General features: G+C 33.2%; 1 protein-coding gene and 4 long non-coding RNA genes across 7 annotated transcripts; 3 read left to right on the top strand and 2 right to left on the bottom strand.

The window, feature by feature from the left end:
- The first annotated feature begins 2,597 nt into the window (after positions 1 to 2,597).
- LOC135146457 (uncharacterized) lies at positions 2,598 to 4,543 on the top strand. Its single transcript, XR_010283827.1, has 6 exons — positions 2,598 to 2,762; positions 3,171 to 3,479; positions 3,689 to 3,790; positions 3,860 to 3,935; positions 3,991 to 4,091; positions 4,350 to 4,543. It is a non-coding gene; the product is annotated as an uncharacterized LOC135146457 (long non-coding RNA).
- A 280-nt stretch (positions 4,544 to 4,823) lies between these two features.
- On the bottom strand, positions 4,824 to 6,800 carry LOC135146455 (uncharacterized). Of its 3 annotated transcripts, XR_010283826.1 has the most exons (9): positions 6,744 to 6,800; positions 6,413 to 6,484; positions 6,180 to 6,250; positions 6,018 to 6,090; positions 5,732 to 5,803; positions 5,424 to 5,666; positions 5,245 to 5,307; positions 5,015 to 5,178; positions 4,824 to 4,962 (listed from the first exon to the last, which is right to left on the bottom strand). It is a non-coding gene; the product is annotated as an uncharacterized LOC135146455 (long non-coding RNA). The 3 variants fall into 3 exon arrangements; XR_010283824.1 differs by having other exon boundaries at positions 4,824 to 5,178; XR_010283825.1 differs by having other exon boundaries at positions 4,824 to 5,178; positions 5,596 to 5,666.
- Positions 6,801 to 15,113: 8,313 nt separating this feature from the next.
- Positions 15,114 to 16,689, top strand: LOC135146452 (S-methyl-5'-thioadenosine phosphorylase-like). Its single transcript, XM_064078607.1, has 8 exons — positions 15,114 to 15,217; positions 15,271 to 15,357; positions 15,499 to 15,631; positions 15,742 to 15,848; positions 15,992 to 16,130; positions 16,187 to 16,312; positions 16,376 to 16,440; positions 16,504 to 16,689. Exons 1-8 carry the CDS (start codon positions 15,200 to 15,202, stop codon positions 16,669 to 16,671), a joined length of 843 nt encoding a protein of 280 aa, XP_063934677.1. The 5' UTR covers positions 15,114 to 15,199; the 3' UTR covers positions 16,672 to 16,689.
- Positions 16,690 to 19,662: 2,973 nt separating this feature from the next.
- Positions 19,663 to 20,416, bottom strand: LOC135146466 (uncharacterized). The gene is made up of 5 exons (XR_010283829.1): positions 20,375 to 20,416; positions 20,119 to 20,320; positions 19,966 to 20,064; positions 19,853 to 19,910; positions 19,663 to 19,799 (listed from the first exon to the last, which is right to left on the bottom strand). It is a non-coding gene; the product is annotated as an uncharacterized LOC135146466 (long non-coding RNA).
- Positions 20,417 to 21,283: 867 nt separating this feature from the next.
- Positions 21,284 to 22,119, top strand: LOC135146471 (uncharacterized). Its single transcript, XR_010283832.1, has 3 exons — positions 21,284 to 21,559; positions 21,623 to 21,780; positions 22,046 to 22,119. It is a non-coding gene; the product is annotated as an uncharacterized LOC135146471 (long non-coding RNA).
- The last annotated feature ends 668 nt before the right edge of the window (positions 22,120 to 22,787 follow it).

The raw sequence follows: 22,787 nt of genomic DNA, 5'->3' as shown, positions 1-22,787 counted from the left end.
AAAACGGCCTCGCTCAACTTTGCCGTCTGCTAAAAGTAGTCTGACAAATCGGTACTTGTAAGATGCTGATTCCGGTTTAAGTGTTTTTGGTAGCGTCACCACGGTCACCGTCTTCCATCGGCTCTGAAAGACTCCAAGGAGCATCAAAGATTTTATATGGAGGTAAAGATAGTGCCAAAGCTTTGATCTATTCTGCAACCGCACCCTAAATACAGAAAAAATAGAGACTGGGCGTGCAGTTCGGAGTTTAATACATGTGCGGGTACGTACTAGAAATCCCGCGTGAACCTTTACTAGACATCCGTTCCCGAACTGCTGCTTCAAATTCTATGAATACGCTGGCTATGACTTTAAAGGGTAGTACAAAAGTCACAAGTTGTAACTTTAATAAGCAAATAACTTTTTCGAAGCTGCGTAAGGCGGTCATTTTAGTAATTAAAGTCTGGGTCCCTATTTTACCATGTGTTAGTTCAAGGGTTATGATTTGAACTAATAAACTTTACTTATAAAAAAACGAACACCATAATCCTCATACAACATAAGGTCGGTGGACCCTTCACGGCATGACCTTTTAAGAATGTTTTATCTTTTTTTTAACATTGGGATACTACTGTCTAAATTTAGAAGCACTTTAAACTATCTGATTTAAATTCCCCTCCTCGATGGTTAAGGAATTATTCATCACCAGTTCCTTCTCCCAAAGGGTTATCGACACTGTCCAAAACGACTGAGTGGTTTTGCACAGGCGTATTAGACCGGGATCGGTCACGTTTAATATAGTGAATACTAGTAGATAATACTATTCGTATACTGTAATTTCCTAATGCTATTCTAGGACGCTACCATTTATGAAATATAAGCCCTCCTTAGCCTACCACAACAAACTACATATATTATTCAGCTCGATGTATCACGTAGCACGAAGTAAGTTAACCGAGCCAATCTAATTAAAAATGTTATGATTTAGTTAATAACCTTCTCACTTTGCTGGTCTAAAGCAATTTTTAGCGTGATAATAGGATTATGTACTATTTCAGAATCGGTTTCAAGCTAATTCTAAAGCTTTTAGAACCGATGCAAATAGAGTTATCTATGATACCCATGATAGCAATCTTCAAAGTTCCGAACGGTACAAGACAAAGATATAGTTCAAGAAAACAGTACAGGCTTTCGGACGCATCTATCCACTCCAGGTGCAGGCATTGCTACCACTTAGCCTTATATTACACAAAGTCAAAGGACCTACCCACACCTTTGTCTAGGAAAAAAACGGTTCAGTGAGGTAATAATTCTAGTATATCAACACCGGTTTGATCATCGAGAGAATATTCGCAAGCTAACAGCTGAGCTGTAAATCCTTTTTAGTCTAACACCGTTGGCCATAATCCTTCATGAATTCAAAAGAATGGGACCTTTTAAAGATCTCATGTGACTTATTAGTTTTCTCATTTTCCAGAGTAGTCTATTGGTTCAAGAGGGCTTTTGTCTGTTAGACTAGATCACTCTTTCTTAGGACTCATCAAAGTGCACGGTAACTCTGGTCACTTTTCCTTAAAAGCACGATAACCATGTTACTGCCTACTGTGTTCTGATCATTTAGCTGAAGAGATAGGATGATTAATTACGAGAGCCTACTGTATAATTTCAGCTCAAGTCAAGTCAAGAATTTCGAAATATAGTTAGCCAGCACCCTTCAATATAGTGACTACATTTCACTTGCCATTTATCCTTGGGTGGCGTCCGACACGTATACATCATCGGGTGAAGTTTGAAGTCACATCGGATCCTATAGGTAGAATCCATCGACGAATTCCACCTTAGGGCCGATTTTCTTCACTCGCTTAACGATAGTAACCTACACCGTTATTGTGTTAAATTGTTACTTTCTTAAAAGAGTGTACAACATTGCAGGAAAGCGCCGAGGATAGCCAACCTTTAGGTTTCCTATTCAGAGCCCAACCATATAAGTTGAGGTATAACACTGGTCTTTCGGCCTACCCAACCTCAGATTAAGCCCAAATAATATCCTAGATCGCTGTGACCACATGGCAATATAGGATGCCCGCGCAAGGTAAGCGTTGAGGATAATAAAAAGTATGACGTTGGCAAATTCGCGAGCATCGAGAGAGGAAGTTTCCCATTCTCTTCTACATGCTTTTTGGAGGGCTTAATTATACAAAATATCCCCTTTGGAGGGGTAAAATAGTGTTCACATCCAGATTAGTTAATCATTCCTTTCACTATGAGATAAAGATGCTAGATATTAATATATTAATATCTTTTTTATATACATTTTGATAAAAAAAATTATATAATATGTTTTACTTTAAATTATATATATATATTTATATATCTTGTTACCTCTCGCTCTCCTTTATTATACATAACAAAAATGCTAGACGCCAATTGAGCAGTGAGCGCTAACGAGCGCTCTTCAATAATTGGTACATTAGTTTTTTTTTGCGAGTTTTTGGTTGGTGTGTCGAGGAAGCAATAAGCCGTTCATAAATTATATAGCAATGACGTAAACTATCGTTTCAAATAATTCACGGCGCCTCCGTCATCGAGCGTGGCAAGCTTGTTATGACCCATGTATTGCGAAGAGGCTATTAGCTTAGACAGCAGATGCATATTTTATGATTGACCGGCCTTACAAAGCAAAATAGCGTGGCACGATCGTTTGCTTCTGGCGCAAAGTAAATGATAAAAAAAATCGCTTCGCCATCGAGATTTACGTGCGACCGCCACCGTGCTTATAAAAAGTTAAATTAACAAAAGAAAAATATACATATCAAAATTAAATTTTCTAATAACATTATATGTGTAATATATATAAATATATTTCATAGTAAAGTATGGTTAAGGAAAAAGAGAAAATGTGATAATAATATTTATTAAAAAAAATAAATATGTATAAAGTATAAAATATAGAAAGGAATTTATAATCTTTACAATAAAAAAAAGGAATACAAATATAATATATATAAGAAAAAACAGTTATAAATGTGCACTAGGAATATAATTAAATAAAAATCTAGCTATCAAGCAAATTTTTATGTGAAATATAAATTTCCTTAAACTTTTTTTTTTTATAGTTTCAATTCTGTGTTAATTTTCATTATAAATTTTTATTTAATTCCTTATTTATATTAGTTATATTTTCGTTATAGGCACTTGAAAGCTCGTCACTCAAACAGGCTTTGCCTTTGCTTTTGAAGCCGAATGTATATTTAGTCCTTTAGGGTTAGGAGCCATTTAACTATGAAGTTTATACTATTTTTAAATGGAAATTAATGTTGAAATATATTTATGGAGTTTTATCTAAAGTCTGTCTACAAGGTTTTTCCTTAAACCAAACCTATGCGATTCTTCTTTGAGTTACCAGGTCGTCAATAATAAACAAGCAAGGCAAAATACCCCGCGGGCAACTACAGGCAAAAAAGAGGTCTAAAAGAGAAAATCCCTCTGCTTTACTAATCGTAAAATTATATATATATACTTAAAAAAAAAATATTAAATTTAACACACGGAATCAATTAAAATTTACCAATTAAGTTCGGTGTCAAACTAAATTGTATGGTTGTAAGAAGATCACACAGTTAACAATTAATGCCTTGTTTATTTATTTTAACTTTATAGGGAATTTGTTTTTTTTTTTCTATTAAAATTTATACTGATTTCCTCGCAGGGTAAACGGGTGTCACAAAAATGTATCTACAGCTTCTAAAATCTAATATCTACTAAACCTTTCCTTTTAAAAGAAATCCTGAGAAAATTATTTATGTCTGCTGTATGGCATTTTCAATGATGCTGCCTTTTTTTTTTTTTTCCTTTTTACTACAAATCTCTGTCATCCTAGGTTCAATCTGCTACCTCATTAGAGTGGAATGTTCTGCGCGTCGTTTTGAGCTTGGATTCAATAACCACCATGATCAGTATAGCTTGTGCTCTTTTTCTTAATAAATTAAGCTGTTTAAATTTATCACAAAGGATGTGTTCGAAAATAACATGCCTTCAGTAGCGAAGACGAGAATAAGAATGAAAATCAGAGTGAATAAGAGACACCACTCTGCGCGTCTTTTGCCGTCTTGGTTATTTAACTGTTTATGTTACATTTCCTTTATATTTAGATATATGATTATCCACTTTTTATTTCATTTTTTAGTTCCTTTTTCCCCTAAAGTCGGAGTTAATAATTTAAGAATTAATGTCTATATAGCCTTTATAATCTAAGTACAAAATTGTAGTTCAAAGTTTTTAACTATTATGATTAGTTCGTTATGACAATATTTTAGTAGACAATGTTTGTAAGGTTGTAATTTTAAAAATTTAACTATAAGAATCCATAGGAGGTAATTTTTGTCTCCACAGTGCAAATTCGGTATTAGCACCAAGTTACTCTTTTTTCAATAGCCTGCGCTTAACTTACAGGCCACCCGCCAAAGTCTTTAAAAAAAAATAGAAGGTAATGACTACCTCTTCATTACGGGACAATAAAATGGTCACTCTTTCTTACCATTTCATTCCGAAGGTCTTCGTCATCATGCGGGGATTTATATATCCTGAATAATACCTAGATTTATAAGGTTAGAGGGAACAGAGGGTATTAAAAGTTGTATATACGTAAGTTAACGACCGAAGATGTGAGTCGTCAGCGGAGCTCAGTGGTTAGAGCATTTGTCGCTCAGTCTCAAGGCGGCGGGTACGATTCCCGTCTGTCACAACTCGCATTTTTCTGGTCTGGTAGTTACGTGTACAACTCCTCTACAAACCAAAATTCTGATAGAAAGACTAGGTAAAGAACGAATTTGTGAAAACACGCAATTTATTATATTAGCTTAAGATAAGCAGGAAAGGACTAAGCTTAGCGCTAGCCATACATAAAAATTAGGAATTCTAAATGCTGCCGCTGCCCTGGGTGTTGAGGAAAGAGGTAGGATCACCGGCGTAGTGGCTTGAGTGCTGTGTGAAGAGGAAAGCAGGTCCGTCGGGGTATTGACGGGAGTTAACGTACTTTGATTAGTAGAACTCGGAGCCTTCAAAGCGGTACATTTATTACTATCAAAAGTGTTGTATCCTTTAATTTCCCCCTCATAAGTGCTTTGTTCACTTAAGTAACTTAAATTCTCATAATGAAGACGAGAGCAGCAAAGAAAATTTTCATCAAGAGTAATAAACCTTATAGACGTTAGATTATAATAAAGGATAGAACAGAAAATAAAAAAAAACAAGGATTTTGCTTACATTTTAGTCTTTGTATTAAAAGCTTCTGGCTCAATTTCAGTTATTGGGTCCCCAACTGAGTGCCTATTATCAGTCGAAAAATAAAATTAAAAAGACAAATGTTTTTATATCTACTCTTTTGTGCAAATAAATCCGAAAGCGTACAACTATAATACGAAAGACTTTAGATTTGTAAATACATTATTTGAATAAGGCTTTATACTGAAACCAGACTTATTCTTGTTATTAAATGGTTCGGTACGATTTTGGCAGTTGTAGACTTATAAGTGAGTAAATTTGTTAGAAAGCTCAAGTTATTACTTATAATGAATTCCTATAAATAAATAATCAACCATCCTGATGTTTACTTACAAATCTTTCAAACTTTCCAAGACGAGAACATTGCTTTTCGGAGGGCAGTAAGTCGGTTTTCACTTAAATCTCTTTTTGTACAATGCAAGAGCAGTTAGCCTTAATATTAGAAAATAAGTTTATAAAGAGCTTATACAAATTTTCTAAAGCGCTTAGTTCGGCAAAGGAATTATCCTCTATTGATGATATGCTATTTTTGAAAAGATGCCTGAATAAAAAAGTGTAATAAATTAAAGTGAGTATCGGTAAAGATGCATAAGGCAAAGGGAAAAGGAAGGTAATATATTATCACACTTCACTATTATTAAACTAGACTTTTCCTTGTTTTTAAATGGTTTGGTACGATTTGTGCAGTAATCTTAAAAATGAGTACAAAAGAAATTCGCCTTAAAATAATAAAATAAATTTTATAGAGCTTTTACAAATTTCTTAAAGTGCTTTGTTCAGAAAAAAAAACCACCGTCTAATGTTGATACGCGATTAAATGATAAAGACCTAAATTAAAAAGTTTAATTAACTTTTGTTGTACAAAACAAAATAAATCAGTCTTAAAATAGCAAATAATTTAAGTTATAAAGGTTAACAATGCTGTCGTGCGCTAAGTTCGGCAAAGGAGCCGTCTTCTATTAAGGATATTGAATTAAAGGCCAGGAGCCTAAATTTAAAAAGTGAAATAAGTCGATGTGAATACGGTAAAGCATTTCTAAGGTAAGGTAAGGTAAGTAATATTATTTTATTGTTACATTTTTATATTACTAAAATTATACTTTCATTAGTTGTTAATTGGTTTAGTATGTTTTGATAGGGGTAGACTTACAATTTAGTCAAACTCTTGAGTCCTTGGAAGAATTCTTTTTTAATGATAGTCACATTGTTCAAATTTAAATCCCTTGTAAATAAATTATTAGTAATTAGGTGACGATAATATTAGTATAACTTTATCAAAACGCATATATTCACAAATTGTCATGATGTAAAGCTCTCTAACTTGAAAAATCAAAGAAATCAAAAACCAAATATTAAAAATTACCAATCTTTAAGTTCTTTTTAATTTTAAGCTACAGTTAAAAAACTCTATTACTACTATCAAGAGGCTTACCGCAGCCTTGACAAAATTAAAATACCGTTTATGTCAGATAATAACTTACAAACTTATCACATTAGGGGGAACTTCGTCACTTGGAAAAGTTATTAAGTTGCACTGTGATAGATCCCTTTTCAGTATCCAACAAAGTTAAAAAATTTATACATATTTGTAAAATAGGGTCTGTGTAAGTAAAATGGGTCAATTTATTAGCAATCAATAGTGTTTAACCTCATCCAGTTTATTCGAAAAAGCTTTAAAAACATTAAAAAATGGAACAGGCAAATTATTTTAAACTATATTGAGCCTTAAGTATCACACCACAATATCAATAGCCTTCCTTTAAAATAACTTGTGAAATGTACTCAGAGTGTACTAACAAAGTGCCGTCGTTGATGATCATTTCTTGACAACATAAATGGGCGATGCTTGGGGAAAAAAGAGCAAAATATAGTAGAATCATCCAAGGTAACATGGTTGCGAACAATACGTAATAAGGTAAAACAATTACTGGTATGAAAAGTATTACTCCCATAATTTTAAAGTTTTTTTAAAATTTTTAGTAAGCTATGGCTAATCACATAGATTACTTAAGTCACAACTATAACCAATTAGAAATGGTGCGTATTTTTTTAGTATAAGCTGACCATGCATTTAAGGTAAAAGTTAAACTTTTTATACGGTAACAAGTTACTTTTATTTAACCACTTTCATAGGTTTCTTAATTAAATATTAACTGTTCCCAGTGTTTATAGGAATTTACTTATTACAACTCGATTGAACAAGATGATCGAATCTGTATCCCCAGAATTTTCCTATATAGTAGTTAATAAAACCTAACATCGCATACTGTAATAGGGGTTTTTTCAAGTCTCCCTAGGATAGGGTTGGCGGTGGTAGGAGTTTTGAGTTTGAACGTTTTATAAAAAATGACATTACGAACACACTCCCTTGGCTTGTTAGTCAACCACCTCTGCAGATAAAATTATTGAGACAGGTGGCTATCAGTGAAATTTCTATAGTTAGCGAAACTCTGAGTCTATTTATATACTTTAAGATTCCAAACTATTTTTACAATTCTCAACTGAAAGTAATATAAACGTCATTATTACCCAACAAAGTTAATATTTAACATAACCATAAAGTTGAAATTCTGTAATGTATCTTTGTTTATATCATTAATTAAAGTTTTCTTACATCACCGTTTTTTCTTTTTTTATAGTTTAAGTAAGAACTAGGTAAATTATTTAATCTTGGTTATAGGATTCCAAAAATCTGGTTTACTGTATCCTAAGTGAATTTTTCCTTTTAGGTGTGAAGGGACTTTAGGTTTATTACGCTTTACGAATAATTGTACAGTTTAAGCTACACTAACACCTATAGTTTTACTTGAACTCCTCGAAGGTTTAGCTTAAGTCTATTTATTTAACACAATATATTTATATATACTAGGTAATAACACTATTCTATACAGTTCTCGTACCAAATGCTAGCCACTAGCCTATAGCAACAAGTACTATTTCTAGCGACGAGCCAAAGACAACAAGTGCCAATAGCCTGTATATAGCTACAAGTACTGTATTCACTAGTTTGTTCTTTCCAACCAGCTAGAAACTATACAACTACATACAATATCATATAGTACTAGCTCCAGCGTCCCTCGGACGCGGCATAGTGTCATTGCAGCTACTCACTCTCAGGACCTTGTATGACGAAGCATTCGTCAGTAACTATTCGCCAGAAGCCATAGTATCCATCGAGCTTAGTTTGTTCCGTCAACCTGTTAGTCAATTACACAAGTTGAGTTCCACAGCTCGTCCATTGCTTTTCACTGAGGATTTTCTCCAGACGGCAATTCTAGTATACATCAGGCCAGAGACAAGGTACTTTCGTCCGACAGGTTACCAGGATTCGTTTGCTGTGAAGAACTCATAGTTTCGATGCTAGTACCTGATTTCATCTAAACGAGTACGTCAGGATTGAGATGGGACGACATTCTACCTGATACAGGTTCTATAGAACCTGCTTAATATGAACCTGCTTCCTGCTTAGCTTTTACCAGTTTTAAGAGTAAGTATTTCCACACGTATTGTTCAAAGCCTGCGACTCTCCATGGTAGCATGCACACCTCAACCTAGTCATATCGCGCAGGGCAACCATTAAAAAAGAAACCAAACTTGTTACCTTCAGATGAGTGTATCTTACGACAGAGATCACCTCGCATCAGTTTACTTAAGATATTTTAAACCGAGTCATCTTCAGAGTTCCATTCTAGAGGGTTACTGAACACCACAAGTTTTTATGTCAGTTTACACATGCATGCTAATCCTTTTAAGGATGGTTACACATAGACATTATTCCATGTATTCCAAGTAGGTGGAGTCACCGGGACTAGCCAACGTAGCAGCCGTGTATATATATGGGCTGATTTCTTTCAGCCGCCTGTACGATAACATAACTCAAGACGACACAATGATCTCTAATTCTGTTAAAGTAATGTTATATATTACTTTACGAACGTCTCAATATATGACGAATAGTCAAGGAATTCTAGTACTTCTAATACTACCACAAATAGCAATGACCTAACCAGTTTTCTTTAGTTATCTATTGTTTGAATAACATAAGACTGACCTGTGGAATCAAAGTAAAGTAGCAGATCTCCACATGTTCGAGATGAATTTTCTGCACTCGAGTTTATGTGTTGCTCGATCACAAGTTAACTAGCTCGCTCTCTACATACGGCGGTTTCGAGCTCGTAATTATTCTATATAACATATTCTTCTGGCAAAATGCTAAAAATGCAAAAGTGAAAATCGAAAGTAATGTTAGTTCATTTGCTTCGTAACAATAATTTATATTTTTTATGATTGTGTTATTTAATTTTAGTTTTCATGTTTAAGCTAATTAAGTTTATTTGTTATAAAAATATTTGCAAGGTAACAGAATTTAATGACACTCAAATTTTAACTATATAAATAGTAAAGAGCCCTGCTTGGTTGACATAGCTAAAAAAGCTAAAATGTACAAAAGTTTGCTCAGTCATTTATCAAGGACTTGGTCATGTGTCATAGCCTTGATTATATATTTGTTTATCCCTTATAAAGCTAATGACTTGATTGATTTAATAGAATTAGTTAAATGTCTTTAAGTTAGCTTCCTGAGTGAACGATCAAAGGCCCCTAAAGTGACTTGGGTTATTTGAGGCAGCTTCTTTAACTTTGGAATTCAATTATTTATATTACAGCTGTCCTAGCTAAGAGTCAAACTTTTGATATATTACATGACTTCTAACCTAATTTTCTACCTAACTCTATCAACCTCTTAAGCATGAGTAGATTGAATTTCTCAAGATTATTTTACCTTGAGATAATTGTTATTTAGTTATCTAAAACAGGAAGTAAATTAGCAAAGTTATTTATCTTAGTTGCTTCTCATATCACATGATAAGGCTTTCGTCCATTTTACCTTGCTTGCTGTTGTTTCACGATTGACTTTATTTTAATACTTAAAATCTTCTTTTTGAGATGATAAACAGAGATGCAAATAAATCTGTTAGAGGTAGTTATCAATGTGTATATATACAAATATCAAGCTAAATAATTTACAACCCCAAATGAACTTGAATCAAGATAGAGAGCACTGTCCAGATCTATAGACCAATAGTTAATGCTATAAACTAAGCATTAGATTACTACAACACGTTTTATTCAGGTAGCAGAGTCTAGATTTTTGACTCTGATAAAATTAAGTAAGATTACTTTTTAGTTTTAATATCATTACTTGTATCTTCCTGTTAGATTTGGTAAACAGGTTATTTTGTAAAAGTTATAATTAACTAACTTACAGTCTAGACATGTTAGCTAATTAAATGTTCTAACAAAGTAGAACGAAAACACAAAGGTAGGATAATGGTTACCTCCTTTCTATTACACTTGGATCCCAGGAAGGCAGCCAATTCTGCCTCTGGGACAACTTTTAGTATAAAAGATCGCCCGTAGGGTCTAACAGTAACAAGTAGGAAATCATTATGCTTGCTTTTCGTTCTACTTTGATAGAACATTAAACTAGCCAACATGTCTAGATTGTTAGTTAGTTATACTTAAAAATAACTATTAGCTTTACCCTAACGAAATTCACTTTAGTAAAGTGTTACCTTGAACATGTATAAGTAAAACACTGATACTAATCAATTTGATAACCTGCTGGTTTTCGGGTAAACATAAGCCTATTAGTTATGAGATTGATAGACAAAAGAGAATGAACTCTAATTTGTGGCTAAAGTTACTCAGATAAGATTTATAAATGATTGATAAAAACAAACTAAGCTTAGACACTGAAGCTCAAAATTGTTGATGACAATGGTAGTTAGGTAAACCCTTATTAAACCGTCTAGGGAAATAGCTGGGCTTTAGAAAATAAAACGGTAGTATTTTATCTTTACCCAAATGACTCACTGTGTTAATGAACAAATAAAATAGTAAACTAGCTTGGTTCTTAGCTCATTATTGAATGACTAAATCTTATTTAACTAATTGTTAGATTTTACAATTTTTAGTTTGAAGCCTTCGAATTAAAATGTCAAATTAAACTAGAGAACTTGTATAAATTTTTATATTTTAATGGTTAATCAAACTGAATTTAACTAAACCTATACACTCCTCTGGCCTAGTTATTAAGTGTATAGCATACCTATGTTAAACAATTTAGGCAGGCTCTGTGTTTAGTCATAACTTGAAAAATTTCAGTGCTTCTTTACTACTATGAATTAATCAATTTGCAGTGCTGTCTTGCACTAGTAGGTTACAGCTTTATATACTTTGACTATAAATTGTACTAAAGTTAACTAGAGTAAAATAAAAGTTATTACTTACAGTATAAATATTAGGATATATCATTTTAAAGATTTATACTAAGTTGACTCGTATAAGGCTTAGAATAACTTAAAATTTAAACGATCCTTAACTATCTCGGTTACGGCACCCTTAAAATTTTGTAATTTTCGTAAAAAGTATCATAATCCTGGCTTGTTCACAGTAAGTTAAATAATAGCTTTGTTATTGTCCCAAAGACGCCATTGTAGATAGTTTCAGAATCATTCACAGGAAGGTAATATAGCCCTTACTAATTTAGCAGAAAAGTTACGTGGTACAGATCTGCTTTGTATTTTACGAATCCTTCCATCTTAAAAGACCATTATAAACTCAAACAAAGCTCGAATTAAAACACTCAATCACCTAACTCGTTAACTTAAATAGTGCTCTGATAAAACTATAACGAGCTATAAAATGGGACACAAGACTAACGGTAGCCTTTAACTATGGCTATAACCTTGACAAAATCCTTCCTTGTTAACCTTATAACATTTAAAATTAGATAAATTAAATCATATAAATTTAAGTATAAAACAATAGAATAAAATTAATAAATAAAATTAAATCGAGTTAAATCTAACCAACTTAAATAAAGTTAAATACAATCTAATAAAACTAAATTTAACAAATATGAATTATTAAATGATAAATTAAATACTTATATAGTAAATATATAGCATAATTTTAATAAGTTAATCAAATAAGCGATAATAATAGTAAAAATTTTTATTGTACTTATAATACAATAAATAATTGCAAAAATAAAAATAATGAAAAACTGAGTTTTGCAAAAAAAAGTGTCTTTATATAGAATATTTAAGGGCTCGAAAACCTCGTATATAGAAGAGAGTAGGCTCATTAACTTGCTCTTGAGTGACACTCCCACTCGTGAAGCGAATTTGTGCATACTTTTATACTTAGCTTTGACTGCAGAACGTAAGACCTTTGTACTTAATAGTAAAGTAAAGTTCATTAACTACTGCATAGGTCAGCTACTTAGTGGGTAGGCTAGGCGCGTCTGTGCCTTGGACAGTTAGTCATATCTTAAGACTTTCGCTGAGTTGTAGTGGACTTCTTTGTTAAATTATAGAATTACTGTGTCGTTCTATGGTTTTACATCGTAGAAGCGTCCGAAAATAATCAGGTCCACTCTAGACACGACTGCTATATTTGTTAGTTCTGCAGGCTCTTGCTACTTGGAAAACAGAGAATTGTGTCTGTAGATTACCATTCTAAGGCGGACTAGTACATATGTGTATACTAAATAAACTCTCGTGGTGTTTAGTAACCCGCTACCGTCGAACTCTTTCGGTGACTTAGTTGGTAATATCGAGTAAACTAATGCGAGGGGTCTCTGGCCTTAGCAATCTACTAACTTGGTTTCTAGATCCATTCATTGGAAGGTTAACGTTTGGCTGTGAATATGGTTACCTAGCTGGATATAAAAATGTTGAGGCATACTTACTAATTAGGAGAGACGTAGGTTTCGTTAGATATGTATGGGAACACATTCTCTTAAAAATGGTAAAAACCTAAGTAGCAGATAAATCTATAGGCTGGTGCTATATTCCCAGTACAAGGCAGGATAATGCATTGTCTCAAGCTTTAGTTGATCATTTGGTTAACTAGAGTAATAGTATCGAAACTATGAGTCTTGCAGATCTCTCAATCCGAGTGACTTATTAGAGTAAAATTTATCGTGAATATATACTAGGGGTTGCCTTCCGGAGACAATCTTCTGTGAAAGTCAATATGATCACTATATCCTGTTGATAGAAACTGCTAAATTGCACTTGTACTCATAACTTCATGTCACTAACTGCGTGCGAAGGCATCGTCATATAAGGCTTGGCGCAAGGGGTGACCATAATATAGCTCTATCCCTTGTCCGAGGGACGCAGTGCTAGTCCTAATACTAACTAATTGTAAACATCGATAAGTGAAATCTTTTGACTAAAGACTCGATAATAGTGCTAGTATCATATTAGCTTAATTCTCTAGTATTATACTAGCATTGTCTTCTCTTGGCCAGCTCTGGGCTGGGAGTACTCTTTACTTGGGTGCTTCTTTTGCTCCTGGTTGGCTCGACCTGCGCTGTATAGTGTTAGTTACTATGCTAGGTATCTCATAGTATAGTACTAGCACTATACAAGATAGAGCTATTACCTAGTATATACCTAGAATGAGTGCGACGAGCCCTTCGCAGTAATTTTTACGAATTTACACTCTTTCCAGACAATATACTGTTCATATCGAGTAACCAAGTTACACAAATTCCACTTAGAATGGCTACAGATTAAGCAATCGTTGACATATGTGGAGTCCTCTTCAAGCTAAGCGGATATATATATATTCCTTTCTGATAATCAAATAACACATTAACATAATAAAATGGTAGAATCGTTCATCTGCATTCTGCCTTCGTTCTGCGTAGAAAAGGCAAAAAAAGCTTTTACTTGCTTTTTTTAGCTCCCACCGATAAAATACTTTTACCTTGTCTAAAAAGTAAAATAACTGGTGTTCTTTACTTCACCTTAATCAAATTTTTATTGAAAACGTTATTTTTTTATAAATTATATTTATTTACACCTATCTTAAATCATGGAGGCCTCGGGCATACGTTACAATGAACATTTCAGCTTAAACCACCTTCACGAACACCTACTTTAATACTAAAATTTGTCACTTCTAATCGTCAAATAACAGCTAATTATAATTAAATAACTGATACTAATCTTCTGGCCAACACGTACCCATTCGCTTTAATGTTCCAGCGATACGCCCTCGGGAGAGGAACCCACACATTACATAAACTTCGTGAATTTACTAGCACGAGAGATATTTAAGTTTTAAGATGACTGCGTATTATACGCACTTCTGTATACGTTATACAGCCCTTCCAAGCTTCGCAAAATTTTATATTATATTTTTTTTCTTGTTTTTAAAATATAAAGATAACTGAGAGTTTATATTATATCCACTCTTGGCTATAATATAGTTCTAGAACCTTCGAACCTCTAAGATCAACCTTTTAAAAAACCTTGTAACCTCTGCGTTTAATAGGCTTTATTGGTGTCGCAAAGTGTAAAACCGACCTCGTAAAATTACTTTAGGGCATGTGTTTATAAGAAACCTATTGCTAAAGCATGGTAACTTTGACTGGAAGAAAAAATAGGCCTTATGGAGGTCTTAGAACGATATACAACTGCATACACCTTAAGAGACGATGGCTTTTATTTTCAGTTACTAATATATATATATATTTGTTAACTTTAATGTGATATAAATGCAGTTCACATTCTTGATTATTGAAGTTTAGTAGAAGAGATGAGGCGTGCTAATGTGTATCATTTTTCCTTTATCCATCTCTAATGAATCATTTTCTATAAAACCACTCACCTACACAGAATATATTGCTTAAATTGTTAATAAATATATGTGCAAGGTGTATTTTCTACTTGGTTATATGGTATAGTACCGTAGGCAGGGGTAAACACCATGTCACTATATAAAAGGTACCACTCCAAAAATTGCATGAACGGAGACAGGTTCACGTGAAATTAATACGAGTCGTGTATGTGACAACTAATATATTAAGACCTAAGTGCTTTTCGCGCAGGTACTGATTTTTATTCCCAACGCAGAGATGGCTATCGCGTTCAAAGTTGTGTTCTATTGAACTTTTTCTTTTGAGCACTGCATTAATAATTTTAATAGGTCGGCATTATTGGAGGTACTGGTTTAGATGATCCGAAGTTTTTTAACAGACATAAGGAAAAGAAAGTTTCCACTCCTTATGGAGAGGTACTGTACTAACCTTACAATATTTTTGTTCTTGTTGACTTGGTATCAACTTATGCTAATAATGATAGTTGTTGGCTTATGTTCTTATATCTTTATTCTTCACTTACACAATTTAAACTTCTGTTCAATTTTAATCTGTAGCCTTCTGATGTTCTGGAAGTAGGTACCATTGCAGGTGTCGATTGTGTGTTACTTTCTAGACACGGGCGATCTCATTCCATACAACCAACTAATATAAACTTTAGGGCCAATATATGGGCTTTAAAAGAGGAAGGTTTAGTTATTTCTCTTCCCTACTATTATCTAACTACTTTATAAATTTCGAGAACTCTTTTATTAACAATAAATACTCAATGAAATTTTTCTTTTTTAAAATTTTCAAAGGTTGCACGCATATTTTGGCCTCTACAGCCTGTGGATCTCTAAGACAGGAAATTGAACCCGGACACTTTGTCTTTATTGATCAGGCCATCGATCGGACGACTAAGAGAGTTAGGCCACCGTTTATTTCTCTTCTTTATTTTAGAAAGCAACGACCTTTACATTACTAAATTAGAAATATTATTCTACCCGTACTTTTCTCTTTCCACTAAAAGTTGCTATTCAGGCACCTCATTTTACTCTTATTTATAAGGTACAAACGTTCTATGACGGAGTGGTTGGTCATCCGCCTGGAATTTGCCATCTTCCTCTCGCAAATCCCTTTAATGAAAAACTGCGAGACGCCTTAAAAGAGAGCGCCGCACGCTTGGGTATTCCCCACCACACCGGGGGTAAGTTACCGCTAAAAAAGTGCTGACCCAATAGGAGAGTCTCATCATTTCTGTAGGGACTGTGATCACTATTGAGGGTCCGCGGTTCAGCACCAGGGCTGAAAGCCTTATGTATCGCTCGTGGGGAGGGGACGTTATCAACATGACAACGTTTCCCGAAGTGGTTCTGGCTAACGAGGCTGGTGGGTCTTGCGTAAAATTCTCGCTGGGCGTACACTTATATGCGTCTTTTTGTTTAATAAAAGGTTTACTCTACGCATCGGTTGCCTTAGCTACAGATTACGACTGCTGGCGTAGTGAAGGGGAACATGTACGTTTGCCTCGTAGGCAAGATTTCGTATTATATTAAAACTTTTTCTTGGCTAATTCTCAGGTGTCGGTGGAATTGGTCTTGGAAACGCTACGCAAGAACTCGGAAAACTGCAAACGACTGATTTTAGACGTCATTCCTCGATTGGCGACCATCGATTGGTCCCATGACATCAAGTGCGCTAAATATACTTGCAACTCTTCTGTAATGCTCCCGTTCATAAAAGAATAAAAATTATACCTAAGTAAAGTTTTCAGGTATGCAAACGGAAACTTAATTGCTCATCAACTTTAAAGAATTAAATCTAATACATAAGTAAAATTTTCAAGTGTGCTAATATAAACGTTATTACGCATCAACTTTTTTTTTGTGAATGCGAGTGGATCAAAGTTTATTGCTCTTCTCTCATCTTTAACATACAAAAACGCTCAAGTTAAAAGCCAATTCTTTATTGAATTCTGCATATGTTCATACCCTGGAGACTCAAAAAAATTGATTATTATAGATAGCTTTTTTTGAGAGGTAGATCTGTAATTTTTTGTCTATGCTCTTAAAAATATAAACGGCTGCTCGCTGTTTCCGTTCATATAAATCGAAACTCAAACCTTTTTACCACAAGATAAGAAAAACCCGGATATACAAAAACAGGAGTAAACAACCGCGAGCTTTAACTTACTCCGGTTTATTGCAGTGAGGGTTTAGAGCAAGACGTGTGGCCGTGGTTTCCCCTTTATTGAGTGTTTGGGACTCTAGCTCCAGACAGCGCACTCACCAGAGAGAGGCGTCGGGGTTTCCTAAAGGGCCTACAGGGTAGTGAGATATTGATCACCGCGCGCAGACCCCTGCCATCCAGCCCACTGTACTGGAAAATTGTAGAGGGATCAATAAGGAATATGCGACGGTCGCTGGCACTAGGCCCCCTAGAGACTGTTTAGCATTGTAAGTATATGCCTATAAAGCTAATAGGAAGGTGTGCGAGCCACTTCCAATAAAAAAAGTAATAAAAATTACTATAATCAAACAGGTAACTCCGGGAAAGTAAAATTGGGTGGCACCAACACTTCCATTTTTCACCCCACAAACTAGTTAGCTTGGAGGCCCATTGTTATCATCTCTCTCAATTCTTACTTTATTAAATGATTTCACTTTTATATAATATTTAATTTCATTTCATTATATGAGCAAATCTAGTAATAATTTTTTTCTCTTAATCTCAATCTGTTACACTTCATACTATACCAAAAAGTGGACGCCCAACTCAAAAGGACAGTGAATCAATTATTAAGGTTTTAAGTACTAATAACTTTTACTAGCTAACTTTGTTGAGGTAAGAATATCATCTCAGTTATTTACATGTCAGAAGTAAGAACTAATCGCTTTGGAAAAAACATTTACTTAACTCTGATTGACTTACAATGCGGTTCAGAAAACGGTCTTATATAGTTATCCATAAGACTGTAGTTAACGCTTACGGAACCTTTTATGGTTACTATTAGCTTCTGAGGTTTGACTTGTACCGCAAAGAGCTTTAAGGTTTTAACACACTACACAATATAACTGCTAAAATTTTGGATAGGTTTGAGTTATACGGTAGTTACCCTGTTTAGTATAATCTGGCATAGCCATACAAGCTACAGATCTTTTTGTTCTTGCGCGAAGGCTGGGTAGTTGTAGTATAACTGGTTAAATGTTGTATTAGCTAAGTTGACTTAGTTCAGAATCAATAGAATTTGGTGGACAGAAGGCTAGAGTTGTGTTAGGTCATGACGCTAATTGCATTAACACTGTTTGCGTGTACTCTCATGTCATTAGCGCCTAATACTTCTTAAAAACTAGGGCTTGCAAATTACGCCTATTGAGGGCTTTAATTTTATGCATTATCATCTTCCTTAATTATGAAAGACTTCAGGTTAAAACTTTCGGGCTTAACTAAAGTTGAGGAGCCTACACGTTACCACCAACTTTTTATACAAGACGTTATCAAGTACTTTACGTACATAATTACTGCTACCCTTTGAATAGATTTCGCTCTTCATTATAAGTTGCTTCTGTTTTCTTTATAAATTAAAAAACTTTAAGGAGTGATCTATTGCTTACTTAACCGTTAAGAAGCGGTTTCCTTAAAAAGAAAGTTTGCCTAGTGCGGTTCTCATAGCGCTAAATAGGCGTTAATTATATTTTTCAATTTTCAACTTACTAGTCGACAGTCTTTTTACGTAATAGGTCTATCACTGTCTCTTAAAATTAAAAGTTATTATTTATAATAATCAAGTTTATATAAATAGTTTGGGTTACTTCAAAAAAACTAATGGTTTAATAGATAATTTTAAGAAAGCCTGAGATTAGCCGAATAAAGTGTTTATTCTTTATTTGTTGTTACAAGTCCACGTTTTAGTTTACTTAATGATTAATTCAACTAATACTTTTTAAGAGTTTTTGGGATTTGTGTTAACTACCCCTGCCACGAAGAGACAGTCCTAAAGGAGGTCATAATTGGTTTTGCATTATTTTAGTTTAGTGACTTATAGAGAGCGCACTCCATCTCACTACTTCCAGATGACGGAGTTGAAGTGATAACAGTAATAGTAAAATCTGCGTTTCAGCAATTTTCTTAAGAACAAGCCTGGAAATGCCCTTGAGGTTACGGGCATGGTAGCTGACGACGTGGAGATTCCTTATATCATAGCCGACAGGTATCAAGTAATTCGTACTTTTATTAACGTTTTGTTCAATATATGAACTTTCAAACTTCACTGTTTGATTCGCCATAATCCCAACTACGAAATTATTTATTTAAAGGAAATTCTTTCTCTGTGCAAGCACAATTATTTATAAATTTTTTTTTTTTCAATCTTTATCGTTCGCTATAATGTTTTCTTAATCGCTGCTATTTTATAAAATATTTTATTACATCGGTGACAGAAACCTTGTGATTCTTTCATTATGTAATAGTTGTGTATATTCTTACAATAAAATATTTAAGAAATGCTGGTTAATTTTCTTCTAAACAAATATGCCTCAATTTTTAAAAGTAAATCTTTGACGTAATATGAAGATTTTGGTGCTAAAAAAGCACTCATAAAGGGAGGAACGCAACATAAGCGTGCTGGGAATAGTCGGCCAGTTGAAGAAAGCTAAAAAACTTTTAAAAAGAGTATGTGACCGAAGAAACCCGCAAATGCCTGATTTTTTATATAAGATTTTTTTTTTAATACGAAAAAATTCAAGCTCAGTATCTAGCCGGTTGAGGATTTCAATATTAGCTAGTAATGTTTGCTGCAGAGCGAAGCCCACCATTGTCGAAGTCGCCGTGAGAGAGCACCGAAAAGATAACCGAAGGTACTGGTGCCGATAAAGTCCTTCCTTAGAAGAAGCTTTGCAAGTAGCTTTGAGTATTAATATTAAGTAGAACCCTCAATAAGGAGGTTAAGCTGAAATCCACTTTACAGGAGCGAGCCATGTTAATTCGCCTAATAGAATTTTAAGACAGCATTAGACGGCGGGTGGATCCTTCTTCTAGAGTACCATTCCGTCAAGGACCCAGGAGAGGAAAAGCAAAAGTCGAGCACGTCTAATAAAGGAATTAAAATAAAAAAGAATAGGAAACCCCAGAACTTGTCGGATCTGGGAAAAAAAAAAAATTACTTTTTTTAAAGAAACCTTTTAATTAAAAGTTACCTGAGATCAAAAAAAACATTTAACAAAAAGCTAATAGCAGCACATGTCCAGCGCCCACAAAAACATCAGCAAATGAGTGTGTCATATAGATAACATTTACAAAAATTATTGTTTTGAACATTATTAATAATATTACAGCCCCAACTTTTCTGGATTCTATAAGCAATGCAACTTAGTGCAATAAAACTTATCATTGCGTGACCTTTGATATGCTAAAATAAGCAGTCTGAAATTGAGCTCACAATTATTTATTCACCAGAAGGCAGACTAATAGCCCTTTCCGCAATAAAAACAGAGAAGTTTATTTAAAACCCAAAAACACCCTGGGCGATCGGAGTAAATTCTTTAACAAGGGCTTCAAGGCAAAAGATAACTGGTTATAGTGTAAAAAGTTCCCAGTCAAACTTTACGTCTCCCAACCAATAAAATAAAACGCACAATAGCAACCAGTCTAAATTAAAAATATTGCTTTTTTCGTTGTCATCTAGAAAGACTAATAAATACATATAAACAAACATGACTAGATATTGAGTGATGTAAAAATTGGCTAATTTCTTCTGTCATTCCAGAATTTAATAAGCTTTGAAAATATAGGGTTACCTGACCACCCAATTTCGTAAAGGCGAACTATGAAAACGAGCCTGTTAAAGCTTCTAGAACAAATAAAAAGAGAAGTAAAGACAATATTCTCTTAAGCAGCCTCTCTTGCGCCAACTTCTTAGCCCTAGACAAAAGTTTTTTTGGTTCTTTTACTTGGTTTAAAACTCCTTTCATCTTCGACTATAACACCAATACTATTCACAACTTAAACAACTTAACTTCAAACGCACATCACATGCCCGATAGTTTATAATTATTCTCTGATTGGTAGCGCTAAAGACGAGTAAATTAAGGGCTTTAAATATTGAAATTAATTGAGACCACTACAAACGCGAATTGTTTTTAACAACACAATAGTTTGTCATTACTAGGCTAGAAAGAGAATTATGTAGTTAATGCGGAGATGTATTGCTTATTTATAGGGTGTTCTTTAACCAAAGTGATTGTGCCGGTTTATAAACTGCTAAAAAGTTTGAGAACCCAATTTTCTGGTAGTTTTTAACGTTGTTTTAAATTAACAAAACCAATGCTTTCATATTACTGTTATTTGCACCAGTGTTATGTCTAGTTACCATTTTATATTAGTTATAAATCTGTAAACGTGGTGTAATACCTTTCAATTTTATTACTGTCTAGACTCTTAAGTATAAGTTTTTTGGTTCATTTATGCTACCGGTACTTGCTACAACTTAAATGGGCCAGAAATATTACCAAGGGATGCTATACTAGGTGGAGGACTGAAAAGACTGTTTACATAGTGGAAAATAGTTAGAGCTTATTAAAGGGACAGCCAAGAAGAATCAAGTGCAGTTGATTCAGTGGAACTATATATCTTTACGATGTGAGGCAATCCCTTTTCTCTTATTAACCTTTCCTCATTGCTTCCTCCCATGTACCAACTAAGGCTTTAATACATGCTTTTTGTCCTTGTCTAATCCCTGTTGAGAAAACTAAGTTTAAAGATAAAGCAGGCCTAACAGCGAAAGAGGGGGACGTTATAATTTCGTGAAAATGTGAGAAGAAAGTGGAGTAACTTAAATTCGATAATCACTTAGTGCACTGGTATAACTATATATTCATTTTAAAAATAATTTTTTTAGTTTTCTAAATAGAATTTAAGATTCTTACTAGTAGAACTTTATAATAAATTTTAGCTTTGATTAAATATATATTTTTGGAAATATGTTATCGAAATTTTTATTTTTTTTTTAATTTTTTGTTATACTTTATTACCAATTATTATTATTAAAATCAAAAGAAAAATTAGTTTTTCCTTGATTAAAAAAAGTTGTAATTAATTTTTTTTTTCTTTTTTTTTTGTATGCAGTCAAATAAAAGCTGAACATCATACTCTCGTCAAACATCTGATTGAAGTTTACGAAAAAAATTTAAAAAATGTTTACTTTGCGATTTACAAAGCCTTTAAAGAAGTTTGTAGATTCCTATTAACTTTTGAAAATTTACTTAAAATGCTAAATTAAAGTTTACTATCTAAATTAAATAAATTTAAGTTGCGCTTTTCTTAGGTATATTAATTTCTTTTTTTTTTTATAATTTTATATGTTACAATTTTTTTGAATTTAGAGATTAATTTATTTTATATTATAATAATTTTTCTTTTATTGATTTTAAAAATTTAAATTATTGTTTAATATGCTTTATGCTTGGACCACTTTTTCTTTTAATTTTTTTCTTTAAATTATTAAATATGATATTTTACTAAAAATAATTTACAATATAGTCTTATATTAAATGTTTTATTCGGAATTAATTTCATATAAATTTAATTAGTATTATAAATTCCTCTCCGCTTTAATTTATTTTTAAATATTAACTTAAAACTTCTTACTAGTATTAATTAGTTTTAACTTTACTATTATTTTTATCGCTCTTAATACTTCTTAAAAAAAAATTTTCTGGTCAATGTATTTTTTTATTTTTTATGTAATAAATTAATTTTAACATTGTTAATTATTAAACCATTTTTGAATTTAAATTTATAATTTTTTTTTTAAAACTATTTAGTTTTGCTCTAATATATAAATATTATTTTTTTTATTACTATTTTA

The sequence above is a fragment of the Zophobas morio genome, unplaced genomic scaffold (genome assembly GCF_036711695.1).
Source record: "Zophobas morio isolate AGI-343-1 ecotype UQ-CSIRO unplaced genomic scaffold, CSIRO_AGI_Zmor_V1 ptg000228l, whole genome shotgun sequence".
NCBI classification, from domain to species: Eukaryota; Metazoa; Arthropoda; class Insecta; order Coleoptera; family Tenebrionidae; genus Zophobas; species Zophobas morio.
The sequence above is the reverse complement of the archived record's forward strand: the minus strand, read 5'-3'. Positions and strand labels throughout refer to the sequence as shown.

What these genes read in the sequence shown, in the direction of transcription:
- LOC135146452 (XM_064078607.1), top strand. An exon ending in TTTCCACTCCTTATGGAGAG is followed by an intron (nt 15,358 to 15,498) that starts GTACTGTACTAA and finishes TTTAATCTGTAG; the next exon opens with CCTTCTGATGTTCTGGAAGT. An exon ending in ATGGGCTTTAAAAGAGGAAG is followed by an intron (nt 15,632 to 15,741) that starts GTTTAGTTATTT and finishes AAATTTTCAAAG; the next exon opens with GTTGCACGCATATTTTGGCC.